Below are 16,419 nucleotides of genomic sequence, written 5' to 3'. Positions count from 1 at the left end.
ACTTGCGTAGGATCCCCTCTTGGACTTCGTTATGGGCTTACAATGAGTGGATAGAGATAGAAAAATTATGGATGGCCCCTGTCCACCCGAATTCGTTATTGTGGTCAACTTCATCCACAAAAATAACAATTTCCTTGTTGGGCCCTATGCAGTTCACGAGGGAGGTGTGGACTGCTTGCATGAAAAAGTTCTCCCTGACCTCCCCTAATTCACCTATGATTTCTTTTATATATCAGCCTTTGGTGCCAAATAGTCTGGACTCTATAATGATCCACCCGTAGATTTCTGCAAGATTGCTCAAGTTTGCGGATTTGGTTGACGGGGACACATTGGAGCTCCTTCCATTTGATATCAAGTCTGAATTTGCGATTTGTAACAAAGAATTCTTTCAGTATCTGCAAATTAGACATTTTGCCTTATTGCCTTTTGGCGGCTTGAGTGTCTATGCCTACTGATTTTGAGAGAATCTGCAGAAAGGGCACATCAACTAGAGGATTAATTTTGGATATTTACAGAATACTGATCTCTCCTCAAGACGGCCAGCAACTTAAACACCCTTACAGGTGTAGATGGGAATCTATCTTGGGGAGAAGTATATCGTCCCAGTTTTTGCAGACCATATGGGAAAAGGCGTCCAAAACTTCTATATGTACTCTCTACAAGGAAAATCAGTATAAACCACTAATGTTTTGGTACCATACCCGATTTGCTCCACAGATTGAATCCTCAACTCTCAAATTTGTGCTGGCGTTGTGGGCACCCAATTCCACATTTTCTGGTCTTGTACCGAGATTGTGGGCTTTTGGGATGAGGTGAGAACCCTGATAAATAAGGTCCTTTATGTGGAGGTGGGGCTTGATCCGGCTATCTGCTTAATGTTCCTCCTAAAGGGATGAGGAAAAACTCAGCCTGTTTGCTACTTCATATACTTACTGCAGCTAGGTGTCCGATTGCCCTCAACAGAAAACAACCCTCTCCTCCATCTCAGCAGCACTTATTGAATAGAATAGCAGACATTCACAGAAAGGAGTACATGACGGCTTTGATGGGGGCGAGAGTGGACAGCTTCGATTCTATTTGGGCCCCTTGGGATTATTTCTGGGCTCAGAGAAATGGCTGAGGATTATCCTGCTCCCACTATTACCCTATGATGTCTGCATCCCTTCCCCTTTTCTTATGTGTATGTCTTGTGTATATATGGGATTCATTAGTATTATTGTTTTTACTGTTTTACCTTAATTTAATCCTTTAACAGGATTCTCAGTACATGCGGTGTCTCAGGCCTAGAGACTGTATTATATTATTCTTGTACAATATGCCTTCACTTTGGAGGCACCCCGGGCTTAATTTGCTTTTTTCTTTTCTTTGTATGATGGTACTATTTTCTCATTGGTTGTTCAGACTGGTGTCCAATTGTTAAACTAAAAATTTTTCTCAATAAAAATTTACAGTTAAAAAAAATGATACCTGGGTGATTAAATCTGTCTTGTGGTTGTTAAATCTTTTCAGTTTTGAGTTAATTATATGCTCGTACTCTGGGGCGGCCTGGGGGAGGTGTCTTCATGTGGTGCTCTGCTTAGAAATTCATCTGTATGGCTTCTGACAGGTCACTGACCCTTCACTAACCTGACCCCTATTTTACATACTGTATATAATATGTTTTGGGAAAAAAAAAAAAAGCTTGCGCTGTAGCATGATCACATGTTTAATGTCAATTTATTTTATTTGGTGATTTAATTCAGACAAAAAAATTTCAAAATGGCGCTGGCCACTCCTGCGCAGTAGTATCTATCGACGATACATTAGATGCTACTGTGCAGGTGGCGCCATTTTGCTAGAGGAAAAAAAATTTTTTTTGTCTCCATCAAGATGCCGATGCTACTGTGCAGCCGCCAAATTGCTTCATACAGAATTATGGGTACCACATAGTACTCCATACCGAATAATGTGCTCCATATAAAATGAGCCCCATATATTGCTCCATACAGTATTATGGGCACCACATAGTGCTCCACAGAGAATGAGCACCATATATTGTTCCATACAGAATAACGAGCCTCATATATTGCTCCATACAGAATAACGAGCCTCATATATTGCTCTATACATTATTATGGGCACCACATAGTAGTACTCCATACAGAATGAGCCTCATTTATTGCTTCATACAGAATAATGAGCCTCATATATTGCGCCATACAGTATAAGCCCTATATATTGCGACATATAGAATGTGCCCTGTATAGTTCTCTATACAGAATAATGATCCATATAGAATGGGCCCCACATATTGTTCCATACAGTATATGAATGGCACCATATAATGCTCCAGTATATGATGGGCTCCATATATTGCTCCAAACAGAAAGGGCCCTATAAAATGCTCCATATGTAATTGGCCCCATAAGATGCTCCATATGTAATTGCCTCCATAAAATGCTCCATATATAATTGGCCCTATATTCTGCTCCATACAGTAAAAAAAAAAATTAAAATTAAAAACGCACCTCTCCTTGCTGGCTACTGCTCTGCTCTGGACACCTCAGCATCTGTCTTCCAACTCTCCGCAATGTGAATGATCAGGCAGAGGACGCACAGACGTGATGTCATTGCACACTCTGACATGAATGTCACAGTTAGAGGATGCGGAAGATGCCGCAGCGGTGGAACAGGGAGAAGTGAGTATCACGTGTACCGAAGCCCAAAGTAAGTGAGAGAAGGAAAGGAGCCACTTGCAGGCGCTGGGCCCCCATAGCGTGCTGGTGTCCCCAACGGGTGCGCCGGGTGCTGGCACCGGCCCTACCTGCATCAGTATTATTTCACCACTATAGAAGAATACTTGGCCACTTTACCATTTTTGGTTCAATACATAGCACTACAATGAAATAATCCATTTGTGTATCTTATATAGAAATTCTAGTAGCAAATACAATATAATTTGATAATGATCTGCAGTCATGAGTATTTTGCACCCAATTTGTATATGTATAGTGTATTGTAAAACATTCCCAGAGGTCGCACAAACTAGATACCATATGCATCAACTGCCATAAAGATTTATCTACAACATTTCATAATAAAACATGATACAGATTTCAAAAGGTGCATCAACAGTATATAAAAAATATTATATAACAAATAGCATTAACATATTCCGGTTAGTAAATATATATTTATAGATGTTTATACATACACATATATAAAATTACTTTAAAATAGACTTTTCTTACAAAAAAAAAATCAATCATTTACAGTTTCAATTTAGCAAAAGGAGAGTAATACAGTTTCATCAAACTGAAATGGATATGGCAGTGCAGAAACAAGCTCTGGGCAGGGGCTTTACGTTGTTTGATATGGTCATTTTATAAATCTGCAGTACGGGTGATCCAGAACTAGAAAAACCTCTCATATCAAGGCCCTGCCAATAAGAAACGTGTGTAGGGGGAAATCAATGCTGCTGCAGAAGTCCAAACCAAACTCTTTGACAGTGACTGATGTGCAATAGGTGGAGCCACAGTTGATAGCCAAGGTTAGTGGAGTTGTGCCATCATGCAGTCCCAGCTAAAGTGCCAAAAATACGTGTCTAGGTCTCCTCAATCCAACATGGCTTCCAACTGCTCTGCAAGGTCATCGAACATTGTACTGATGTCATCTAAGATGTTCTTCGTCAGAGGAGCTGGGTCACTACCAGAAGTAAGACGACATCCCAGTTATGCACTGATAGTTTTAAGTTCAAAGAAACACAAATCAACTACTCACCATCTCTTTATATTGTTACATTCAATGTGCATAATAATTACTTGGTATTTAGTAGGGCAAAATGACATGATAGATCCCCTTTAAACTGTCCCCAATGCCAAAGAGATCATGTAATGTGCATCCCCATCATGTTTCTGTAAAACCAAATGCCCTTGGATATACATAAAACACACTTTTAATCTTTAATTACCTTTAATATAAATCCTCGGGTTCCAGTCACGTTCACAGGGCCACTAATGATGGCCATCTAAGTTTGATTGATGGCCTGGACTGCCCTGGTGTCATGGCCCTTTCCAAAGAAATACCACACCTGCGGGCTGACAGCAAGCTTCTTGGGTATGCGCAATGAAGCTGGGTTTGTCTCTCCAGCTTAATTTTTGATCTGCACAAGCTCCGAAAAGAGCTTGTACTCAGAGGCTTCATGCATGACTTGGGCATGCTTTGAGTGCTCACGGTAATAGCATCTTTTGGAGTGTGGACATAAAAAAATTGAAACTGGGGAGTATACCCAGGTTCAATGTGCAAGAAGAGACAGCTTTCAGAGTTCAGGCTGAATTACAAATGAATTAATAAGATAAAGGCACAATATTTAAGAGATATTAAAGCAGGACATGATGCCTCCTAAAGATAAGCCAAGGAAATCCAACTACACTTTTTGAGATGGAGAGGCAGTGGGATTGTTCTGTTAGTTATCTGGAGTAAGTCATAAAACCAGGTGTTAAATTTAATCCTGTTAAAGAATTGAGCATCTTTATCAGTTTGAATTTCCAAATGCTTCTCTCGGCTGTCCTTAAAAAAAAAAAAACGTTTAGCGTTAAGACTTTTAAATCCATCATACAGTGTCCAGGTCCAGAGAAATGTTTTCCCACGGGCGAGTCCATTTCATTCCCGATTGAGTGTCTGTGTAGATTCATCCTTTGCATGGCTTCCCTAATACAGATACCTCCAGAGCACCTTGTACATTGAGTCATGTACATTACATTGGAGGATGTACAAGAAAAGAAATCCATGACGTTACAGTCCCGATTTGTGTTTGTATGCAGATTGTATTTGTGGGTAATATAATATGTGGATACAAGTCCTGAATTTATTATTGTTACATGGGAATGTGCCCATCAATGATGGTGATGAGAGGACACTTCAGACAAGGAGATTCCTTAAGTTCGGGGGCTGTTTGTAGGAAAGAAGTGGTAGTTCTGGGAATATTTCTTTCAGTCTTTGGTCTCTGTGGAACACGGGTTGTAATATCTCTTAAATATTGTGCTCTTGTCTTATTGAAGACATTTGTAAACAAGCCTGAAGAAGGAGCCTCTGTACTCTGAAAGTCTGCAAATATATTTTTTCTGGTTAGCCAATAAAAGGTATCACTCAGAATACTTTTGTCATTTTTAGGCATAGTTTACATGGATTTTTTCTGGCTAACACGGTACAACAATATCATTTTTTATTATAAATGATTGTATAGGCCAGTGATGTTGAGGTACTCCATGCCCTTACACTGTGGTCACTACTAAGGCACGTTACATTACAAGTGCGGCATTGTGGGCAGTTTAGAAGGGCAAGTTCTTTTTAAAGATGTACTCTCAAAAAATCAAGTTATACCCTATCTGACCACTTGGACCCCCAGCGATACCATGGTTAAGCCTCTGGAGCCCAGTCTTGAAGAGAGTGGTGTGAATTGACAACCTCAGCACCATTTACTGTCTATGTGACTAAGAGAAATACCCAAGCGCTGTTCTAGGCAGTCCCATAGTGAAAGATGGGAGTATCTATTTGCAGGACTCCGGGTACACTGGCCAGGTCCGTATTTTGTGACTGCTGGACAGGAGGCTGCGCTTTTGAGTAGCCAGAACTGGTTCATCATGATCACTTGCAGCATGACACACACACGACTTTGCGCCAAATCAAAGGAGGGGTGGTGAATGATAGGAAAGGAGATTCGCAAGAGTCCTCTGGTCACAGAGTGCCGACTTGGCAGATGGACTCGAATAAATTAATACATCTCTACCCTAGATAATGAATAGAGTGGAATCAGAGAATGCACACCTCCACTGCATTCAGGACTCATTTTTGGGATAGCTGGGTGTCAGACCTCCAGCAATCAGCAAGTTATCCTCTATCCTTTTAATAGAGGATAGTTCTGTTTTTTCTTTGTGTGGTGAAAATGCTTTATAGGGAACCTGTTCTGTAAAAACAAAACAAATAAAACGTTATTAACCTGCAGATATGGGGTGAATAGTGTTTTGATGCTGCACGGCGCCCGCACTTAGAGCCCCGCTGCTAGGAGGAAATTAAATGTTTTCCTCCCAGCAGCCCCAAGCTTTCAGTCACTACTCAGTGCATAGTGAGCGGAAGCTATAGCCATGCCGCCTCTAATAATGAACTGCATGTCAGTCAGTCGGGACATGGTTACAGCCGCCGCTCACTGTGCACTGAGTGGTGACTGAAGCCACACCAGCCCACCCCTATGACTGAAATCCGGGGACACCAGGAGGAATAAAGTTAAATTTTCTGCTGGCAGCATGGCTCTTGGTGTGGGCGCCGAGCATCTTCAGAACATTATTAACCTGCAGACTAACCCCATATCTGCAGGTTAATAGCTGTTTTATACATAATTGGTTCCCTTTAAGATATGTATTAATCTGTCAATTGTGGAATTTTCTAGCAATACATTCTAACCTACAATCATGGAGACAACCCCTCATGTTCACTGTAGCATGAATTACCTGATACTTTTTTCTATAGGTTCACGCTCAGCTTGGGTTTTCTGAAGTGAGGTGGTATATCTCAATGGCACAAGCTGTGAGTGGTCCTGGTTCTGTGGAGACACCTTATTCCATTCCCTAATGACAGTGCAAGATTCGTTTGCCCACACAATGGAATTTGTATTTGGAGGTGGACCATTTTTTCCCCATGAAGGCTTCTGTAACACCTGTTCTGGCCCCGATATCACCAAGTGCGCTTGAGAACCTATAAAACATAAAAAGAGAGACAGTTCCTGAAGGTTATAATAGCAATTGGAAGCTACATATAAACAATAAAAGTCCTTAAAACATATAATCCTAAAACAAGGAGACTAATGTAACAAAACCACATGCCATATAGGTAAATCAATATAGATATTGTGCATTGGCACTATCTGGACATTTTGTAAATCATAGCTCACCGACTCATCAAGCGAGTTAAATTATGTAAAGCAAACAAAAATGGAAGCGACCCAAGATATAGATCATAAATAATAATAATAATAATAATCTTTATTTATATAGCGCCAACATATTCCGCAGCGCTTTACAGTTTAACAGTTTCAAAACACAAGTCATAAGTAACAACGTTAACAATACAACAATTAAAGCAAAATAAGAATAAGTAAGACGACCCTGCTCGTGAGAGCTTACAATCTACAATGAGGTGGAGGAGATACAAAGTACAGGTGTGTATTTACAATTGTGTATTTACAATGAAGGTCCAGCAATCTTGAGGGAGTGATAAATCATGTAAGACCATCACTGCCCACCAACATGTTGTCTACCAAATTGTATTTCCACACTGATAAAAATGCACCCAAGGTTTGTCACACGCTGGATAAAGTGACCCTCCACTTTTGGAATATTCTGACATTTCATAGAGACCCTGGCTAGGGTTCATAGCCCTGTAAAGCAGGTTAACTACAATCTCGGGTTAAAGGATTGTTCCCGTCTTCTAAGATGAGTACTTTTACAAAGTGTTAAAAAATAAACTTTGCAATTTTTTTTTTTATTATTTTTTGCTCCATTATCCCCAAATCTTTATTTTTTCTATTTAATTGTTTACTGCTCATTTTTTAGGAAATTGGCTGCCGCAGTAGCCAAACATGCGCAGCGCCTACAAGCGCTTTCATAGTAAGCCTTTAAGCACTGCACACATTTTCTCTATTTTTTCGAGCCAAACAGGACTAAGAATTTGGGAAATGAACAATGTATGTATGTGGAAGACAGGATTTAAAAAAATAAATAAATTACCGTATTTTTCGGACTATATGACGCACTTTTTTTCCCGCCACAAATAGTCCAGATTTACTGGCTGTGACGGTGATGCGGAGGTGGGGGAGCGGCATCGGCCGAGCAGCGGGCCACAGAGGCAGGAGCCGGCGTGGAGAGAGGTGAATATTCATTTCTCTTAAGTGGCGGCACACATGACCGTCCGGCAGGAAGGCTCCAGCTGATGCCGTTACGGAAGAGCAATGAATACTCAACTGCTCTCTGCGCAGACAGTCCTGGCGTGTAGAGAAGTGTATTACGGCAGCTGCCCTTTGGCTTGCAAGCTTCTCTGCCATGCTCTGCTTACAAGCATAAAACAGCTGATGGCACCAGAACAAGATGCTGCAAGTCAGCGCCGGGAAGGTAAGTGGAATGGCTTGTTTTTTTTTCTGATGGGGCCATGCATACCAGGATGGGGGTGGGGGCAATGCATACCAGGACCGGATGGGGGTCAATCATACCAGGTTAAGGATGAGGCCCTGCATACCAGGATAGGGATGGGGCCAAGCAAACTAGGATGAGATGGGGGCCCTGCATACCAGGATAGGGATGAGGGCGATCATTCCTGCCAGGATATGGATGAGGGGGGCCATGCACACCAGGAAAGAGATGAGGGGGGCCATGCATACCAGGAAAGTGATGAGGGGGCCAAGTGTATCATGATGGGTATGAGGGGGCCATATATACCATGATAGGGATATTAAGTACAGAACTGACCACATTTTTTGCTTCAATTTTCTTTCCTAATTTCCTCCTCTATAACCTAGTAGCATCTTAGGGTCCGGAGCGTCTTATAGTCCGAAAATTACGGTAAATCAGTTGTCTCACAAAAAAGAAATGGTACATAAACAAAATTGCACTCGGTCTTTATAAAACAAAAACAGCAAGGTTCAAAGATGGCAATGAGGGTTGCGCCGTCCGATGCATACAGTAAAGGGAAGGTAGTGCTTTTTGACTGGGGATTTACCATTTAACTCAATAGGAACGTATTACAATGTGGTAAAAAATAATTTTCATAATCAAAAGCCTTAAAGAGGTAGTCACACAAGCAAATTACATTTTAATCACTAGATCGTGGAATAAAAATAAGTTCCACAGTTGAATGTGCTAAAAAAAAACAATGCTGAGATAATCTTATAAATGTGCCCCTGCTGTGTACTATGTAATGTGTCTCACTGTACAGGAACATGATCTGATCATACCACAGCTCCTGGGCAGGGGAGGAAGCAAAAACAGCAAAAACAGGATTTTGGATGCTTACCGTAAAATCTGTTTCTCGGAGCCTTCATTGGGGGACACAGGAACCATGGGGTGTATGTTGCTGCCACTAGAAGGCTGACACTATGCACATAAAAAAGTTAGCTCCTCCTCCGCAGTATACACCCCACCGATTGCCGATTTAATTCAGCGAGCAATAGTCGCCTTGAAGGCCGGCAGGCCCTTTCGTGCACCATCTGGAATGACGAAAAGGGAGTCCATCTTCCGGAACGCATCCGTTCTAGCCAAATAGACCCTTGTCGCCCTGACCAGGTCTAAACTTGTTCAAAGAGCATTACCGGGGATGAATTGGAGCCAGGCAAAATGAAGGTAGAATGATGTCTTCATTCAGGTGGAAAGTAGACACCACCTTCTGAAGGAAGGAAGGCGGAGGCCGCAGTACCACCTTATCCTGGTGAATCACCAAGAAAGTGGGTCGACAAGAAAGGACCGCCAATTCCAAGATGGGCCGGATGGAAGTAATGGCCACGAGAAAGGCCACTTTCCAGGAAAGAAAAGATAGAGAGACTTCCCTGAGAGGCTCAAAAGGTGGACCTTGTAGGGCTTCTAGGACTAGATTGAGATCCCAGGGATCCACGGGAGCTCGATACGGCAGTGTTGCATGAGCTGCCCCCTGCAGAAAAGTTCTGACCTGCGGGCGAGAGGATAAGGTCTTTTGGAAAAGAATGGAAAGTGCCGAAACTTGACCCTTTAGAGAACTAAGGGCAAGACCAGCGTCCAGACTCGCCTGGAGAAATGCCAGAACCGAAGGAAGCGAAAATGACATAGGCGGAATCTGATTGGACTCGCACCAACCAAAATAAAACAATAGAGAATAGAAAAGCCGATGTTTGTCCGCGCTAGACCACAAGGAACCAACCGAAAATGCAAGCAAACCTTTATTCACATTCAAGCCACTGCATCCCGGGATCTGCAGCAGCCTAAACTTCCTTAGGTGGTTGTGACCCTTCACAACCACATCAGGTGAGTGGATTACCTTTGTTAAACACGCTGGTGTCCCTCATTTACCGCCTGAGTGCGCTCTTTTTATTTTTTCCAACCAAAATAGGCCTTCCATGTTCGATATTATATTCTAGAAGACGATGGCTTCCTTGCACAGATCATGGTGAGTAACCCGATCTGAAAAGCCTGACCCCTTCAGAACTGAGGTCTCAACGGCCACGCCGTCAAATTGAGCGACTGAGAATTGGGGTGGCAAATCGGACCCTGGGACAACAGATCTGGTCTGTCTGGAAGCCTTCAGGGAGCGTCCGTGAGAAGGTTGACGATGTCTGTGAACCAAGACCTTCTGGGCCAATCGGGCACGATTAGGATGACTGGCACCCCTTCTGCCTTGATCTTCTTCAACACTTTGGGGAGAAGAGGAAGGGGAGGGAACAGATAGGGGAGCACGAACTGTGACCAAGGAATGGTCAGAGCATCGGCACCCACCGCGAGGGGATCGCGGGCCCTGGCTGAGAAAGTCGGTGGCCCTGCTCTCCACGCCGGGAATATGTACCGCGGATATTGCTGGAACTGACATCTCTGCCCAGTGCAGGATTTTGGACACCTCGACCAACGCGTCCCTCCCTGGTGGTTGACATATGCCACTGCTGTGGCATTGTCCGTCTGAATCCGATCTGGCAGACCCTTGAGCAGTTTGTCTCATGGACAGAAAAATTGCCTGTATATCTAGGACGTTGATCGGGAGAGCAGCATCCTGCGTCGACCAACGACCCTGGACGGTCAGATGGCGAAACACCGCACACCAGCTGAGAAGGCTGGCGTCAGTTGTCACCACTTGCCAATGTACCGGAAGGAAGGACCGTCCCTGGGAGATGAGAGGTGATGTTAGCCACCAATTGAGGGACAGCTTGACCCGAAAGGAGAGTCGAATTGGGCGATCAAGGGAGGAGACAGATCTGTTCCACTGCGACAGAATGGCCTGCTGAAGTGGTCTTGAATGAAATTGGGCGAAGGGAATCGCTTCCGACATCGCCACAATCCTCCCTAGGACCCTCACGGCTGATCGGAGAGAAGTGAGCCGGGGGCCCTGAAGCAAGCGAATCTCCCACCGAAGAGTTACTCTCTTCTCCTTGGGAAGGAAAACTCTTGCGTGACGGGTGTCGAAAAGTATGCCTAGGAACACATGACGTTGTGTTGGGACCAGGCAGGACTTCTTTCTGTTGATGATCCACCCGAATCGGGAAAGGGTGTCGCGAACGATGTTCAGACTTTCGTGAGCCTGGGGCAAGGACGGAGCTTTGATGAGGATGTTGTCGAGGTACGGAAAGAGCACAAGACCTCTGATCCTCAAGATGGCCATCAACGCTGCCATGATTTTTGTAAAAACCCTGGGAGCGGTAGCGAGACCGAAAGGCAGGGCGATAAACTGGAAATGCTCCTGATGTATCACGAAGCGCAGGAATCTCCGATGTCCCGGGAAGATAGGGACATGTCTATGGAGCACAGAAATTCCTGTGCCTCCATGGAAGCGATTACTGAACGAAGGGACTCCATCCTGAAATGTCGCAAACGGACCCTTTTGTTCAGTAATTTTAGATCCAGAATGGGCTGAACCGTACCGCCTTTTTTCGGCACTACAAACAGATTGGAGTAGAAACCTGTGAAGCGCTCCTCTTCTGGTACGGGAACAATCATCCCCGAACTGAGGAGAGAGGAGATGGCTGCAAAGAAACCTGGAACCAAGGCAGGGTCTCTCGGAGGTCGGGATTCGAAGAAAGGATCCCGAGGGCGCGAAACAAATTCTATCTTGTATCCTGAGGATACAACTTCCCTGACCCAGGCGTCTTCCACCGAGGCGAGCCAGACATCCCTGAAGGCAAGAAGGCGGAAGCCCAGCCGGAGGGATGCACCGGGATTCTAATGATCGTCATGCAGAGGAAGATCTTCCAGGTCTGGACCTGGTGGATCTACCTTGGGAGGAATTGGAGCGCCAGGAAGGAGTGGGCCTAAAGGAAACTTTTCCTCTCTTGGCGCGCTTGTGGTCTCTGCTGTTAAGAAGGCGCCTCTGTTGTTGTGAAATGACGAAAAGGCCGAAATGCCCGAAACTGACGTTTCGGAGGAGGCCGACGAGGTTTGGACTGGGGAAGAAGGGAGCTTGTGCACCGAATTGCCACTACGTTGCTAGACGCCTGGGCTGCGCAAGATACGGCATCTAGGGAGGCAGAGACCAAATGTTCGCCTGCGTGAGAAATCTGGTCGGCGAGATCCGCCAGCTGCTCTGGCTGGACTCCGGCCAGAATGCCCTGACGGAGATCCTTAGCCCATTTGGCTATGGCCTTTGAAACCCAAGTAGAAGTAGAAGCAAAAGCCGGGCTTAGAGCAGATGCCACCACTTCGAAAGCTGACTTCGCAAAAGATTCTATGATTCTGTCATTAGGATCTCCCAAGGATGCACCACCAGAAATCGGAAGGACCGTGTTGTGAGATAGTCTGGAAACCGGCGGATTCATGGAAGAAGTTGACCATTCTGCGGTGAGCTCCGGCGAGAAAGGATATAAACACGCCAAGGTGTTTTCCTCTTTGAAAGCACCTGGTTGGATTTTCTCTTTTCCTGGTCAGAAGTTTCTGGACTTCCGAATGAGGAGCGAAGACCTTGGAAGGAGGTTTAGACAGTCTGAACGAAACCCCCTGATCTGCGCGTTCCGCGGAAGAATCTTTGATATTGAATGTCTGGTTGATATCTCCAATGAGGCTCTGGACCATATCCCTCATGTCAGCAATTTGGTCCAAGTCCAGTTCCAAAGCATCCTCAGAGGGCGCATCCGAAAAAACTTTGCCTGGCTCAGGAGAGGAAGATCGGGAAGAGGGCCGCTGGAGCGGGCTATGGGGCGAAACGCAATGGGAAGAGGAACCGGACTGGTGCTCCTGTCTGGATCTTTTGCAGCTAATATTGGCAGGCTCAGACGGAGCTTCCTGTGACCTGCTGGGTCCTGCGGGAGCCTGCAGGGGCAACTTATCATGTACGGACGCCAGGGTCTGACACCCCCTGGTGAGATCCGCCACAGATTGTGACAGAGAGGAAGCCCACCCAGGGATAGGGGCCTCACTCTCGCTTGGAACAACAGGGGGATCCTGGGCGGTGGGTTCAATGGGGTTGCTGCATTCCTGAAAGAGGGGAGAGGACTGACCTGATGGAAATTTGCGATTACAAGAAGAACATGCAAAGTGACTGACCACCGCAGAGGAAGAGGAGGTGGTAGGAGGGCGAGAACAAAGAGGTTTAGAAATAGACATGGTGAGCTAACCCACTAACAGTGCCAGACGGTTAGGGGACACAAGAGCCGTGGAGGGTGTCAGTCTGCAGAGCAGAGCTACTCACGGAATCGGTGTCCTGAAGCGACTTCCAGCTATGGTGCTGCGCAGCTTGCTTTGGTCTGCGAGTCCTACAGGCAGGAAAAAGGTGACCGGCTCACAGGCTGAGGAAAAATGGCGGCAGCCTGAGGAAAAACGCTCCCTCCTGAAGCAGTGGGCGGTCATTAGCTCACTGTGGGTTTGGAAAGGAGGGGGGGGGGAGCGAACCGTTCTTTCAGGGGTACCAAGATGGCGCTGTCAAACTCCTATAGGAGGTTTTGGCGGGGCCATGCACCGCCTCCCGTCTCTGAATGGAGCGGTGGGCGGCGCAGGACGGGCGGGAAAAAGCCCGCCCGAAGAAAGGGGGCGTGGCCACGCATCAGGACAAGGCCCGAATAGAAGCCGGGGCCTGGATTAGAGCCGGCGGCCGCCGGAGGGCGCAGGGCGGCCTCACTGGAAACGCAAAATCGCGGCGGTAAGCCCCAGCTCGACCCCAGGAAGAGGATTTGCTCCGCACAGCAAAAACAGGAAGCCCTACACGTATTTTCCTGCACTCCTTTCCACCACAGTGGGGGGAAGAACTACTAAGGGCCCAGCCTGAGGAGTCGGGGAGGGGTATACTTACCCTCCGTAGTCTTCTCCTAAAGGGGTACCTGAGGAAGAAATGAGGTACCTCTTATCCCGGGGAAAAATCAGGACGTCCATGTGAAAAAGACTTCCTTGTGGACGTCCGTGTCTCCATTGATCAACAGGCTCTGGTGGGCGAGTGGGTAGGAGACGGGGCTAGGATCGGTCTGGGGTGCCTGGACACGCATCCGTGTTAGGGCTCTTGATCCTGCTGTGTAGACGTATGAGGATACGGGGTGGCAGTACATGCTGTACTCAGTCTCTTTGTGGGAGTACAGATGTGACTATTCACTCTGTATCCCTCCGGAAAACCTGAAAGGGAACGACGCACACTGAGGTAGATAAGGGTCTAATGAAAGACCCGTGTCCACCTCCTACTGACACTAAGCTAAACTGATTAATTGAGCGCCAGTCGGTGGGGTGTATACTGCGGAGAAGGAGCTAACTTTATGTGCATAGTGTCAGCCTTCTAGCGGAAGCAGCGTACACCCCATGGTTCCTGTGTACCCCAATGAAGCGATGGAGAAAAAGTATATAGGCATTACAGCACGGGATCACAGCAGATTCTTTTTGTGAGGTAAATCATTTCACTTTCTTCTAGGTAAAGCGTTTAAAAAACAGAAAATCAGCTGTGATCCCAGGTTGTCCTGTCTGTATACCCTCTTTTTTCCCCTGCCCAGGAGCTGTGGTATGATCAGACAATGTCAATGTACGGTCAGACACAGCCATTACACAGTACATAGCAGGGGCACAATTCAGCACAGGATTTTTTTTTTTTTTAACATATCTTATTGTGGAACTTATTACTATTCCAAGATTTATTAAAATGAATTTTGTATGTTGGAAAACTCCATTAAATCTTATTAAGCATTTCATAGCATTTCTGACATTACCTATTTTTTCTACTATTTCCCTTTCCTTCTCAATTTCTTCTTGAGGTTTGTCTCTTCTTTCCAAGCCTAGAGAACCTTTCTCAATCTTGGCTACTCTGTTCACAACAGAATCTGGCGCTGGAGGACCACATAAAGTGCTTGCTTTGGCTGGTACAGGGGAAGTTGGACTCTTGAGATCTGCTTCTTCATGGCTGCCTGTTTCTTTGTCTTTGATCTTTGGCCTTCTCTTCACTGTATCTGATTCAGTGAGGTTGAATTCCAGCTCCACATTTACTTTGGAGCCATGAGTCTCAGTAAGAAATTTAGCATCAAGATTTGGCTTAGGACTGATAAGGGGTTTGACTCCTATAGAAACCTCTTTTTTTGTGTCAGGAATCGGAGATACTTCACAGTTGGCTTGTGAATGCACAGGAGTTTGTGACTGTACCGCTGAGAACAGTTCTGCTGCTGTAACAAACTCTGCCTTGGTTGATGGTGGTTTAGGCCTTTGTTTGATGGTAAGGTTTCCCTCCTCAGCAAAAGGAATGCTCTCACTTGAGCTATGCTGTGATGAGATAGTTTCCTCTTTTCTCTCATCTTCTTGTCTTACTGCAAGTGGCAACGATAATCTCCCCTCCACTCCGGCGGCTGATTCACTCACTGTTCTTCTTCGAGCCCCAGAATTCTCCAAGACTTCAGTTTTAGAAAACTCTGTTGGTTTAAATTCCAGCTGTCCCTCCAAACTTGCCGCTATGCTTTTCACAGAGTTATTTCCAATAGTAGTGCCGCCATCCACACTAGACATGGAACTTAGTCTCTTAGGAGGTGGTGGAGGTGGTCCCTTCCTGCGTGCCCGTACAGCAAAGGATTGACTCCGCAGGACTTTCTTTACTGGCTGCCCATTTGTGAGGGAGCTACGACCTGGACGACGAGTAAGTGTAGCATAAGAACTCAGCGTTGCTGATCCTGAAGTTGTTGTCTTCTCATCCTCCTCTGGTTCTCCATCTGACAAAGCATAGCGGCATTCGCTCAATGAACGTTTTTTCATAGAGGGCTTGGGAGGAGGCACAGGAGGCTCTGGACGGACAGAGCAACCATTTGCAATACTTTGTAATTGGTCCATTCCCTCTGGCAAGTTCCTTTCCGGTAAATTAGAGTCCAAAACTTTAAAGTTAGTGAGTACTGGAGCTTGGAGAGTCATAGAGTCTTGAGAGTGACCTGAGCCCTGCGAACGAGAACTAATACTCTCCTGACTATATGAACGCCTTCCCGTACACAGCATCTCTCCGCCATGAGTTAATGCATTTTGGAGTTCCTGGCTTAACTCCACATTTTTAAAGGTCTGTAGCTTTGGGGTAACTGTTGGTTCTCCATTTTCAAGTTGCTCTACAACAGGAACAGATGGCAATGAACCTGATATTCTAGACCTCAACGTGCCCCCACTTATGTATCCCTTTTGGATATCAAGCAAGCGTTTGACTCCCAGAAGCAACTTCTTTTGGTGACCTGAGAAATATAATAAAAATAATTTTAGTAATGCATCCGTTACTGTATGAACACAGAACCAG

At 45.4% G+C, this 16,419-nt stretch overlaps 1 protein-coding gene across 2 annotated transcripts in view; it reads right to left on the bottom strand.

Annotated features, from left to right (window-relative positions):
- Positions 1 to 3,040: 3,040 nt before the first annotated feature.
- Positions 3,041 to 16,419, bottom strand: part of CASKIN2 (CASK interacting protein 2) — a 70,299-nt gene continuing 56,920 nt past the window's right edge. For both annotated transcript variants that reach the window (XM_073587999.1, XM_073588000.1), the window contains exons 19-21: positions 14,873 to 16,357; positions 6,486 to 6,729; positions 3,041 to 3,684 (exon numbers count right to left, since the gene is read on the bottom strand). In XM_073587999.1, coding sequence (XP_073444100.1) covers positions 3,594 to 3,684; positions 6,486 to 6,729; positions 14,873 to 16,357 — 1,820 coding nt within the window. In that variant the 3' untranslated portion in view covers positions 3,041 to 3,593. The remainder of the gene's footprint in view (positions 3,685 to 6,485; positions 6,730 to 14,872; positions 16,358 to 16,419) is intronic.

Source organism: Dendrobates tinctorius, unplaced genomic scaffold (genome assembly GCF_039654945.1).
Source record: "Dendrobates tinctorius isolate UK_male_01 unplaced genomic scaffold, ASM3965494v1 ptg000103l, whole genome shotgun sequence".
Lineage (NCBI taxonomy): Eukaryota > Metazoa > Chordata > Amphibia > Anura > Dendrobatidae > Dendrobates > Dendrobates tinctorius.
This window is presented reverse-complemented; position numbering and strand designations above follow the sequence as displayed.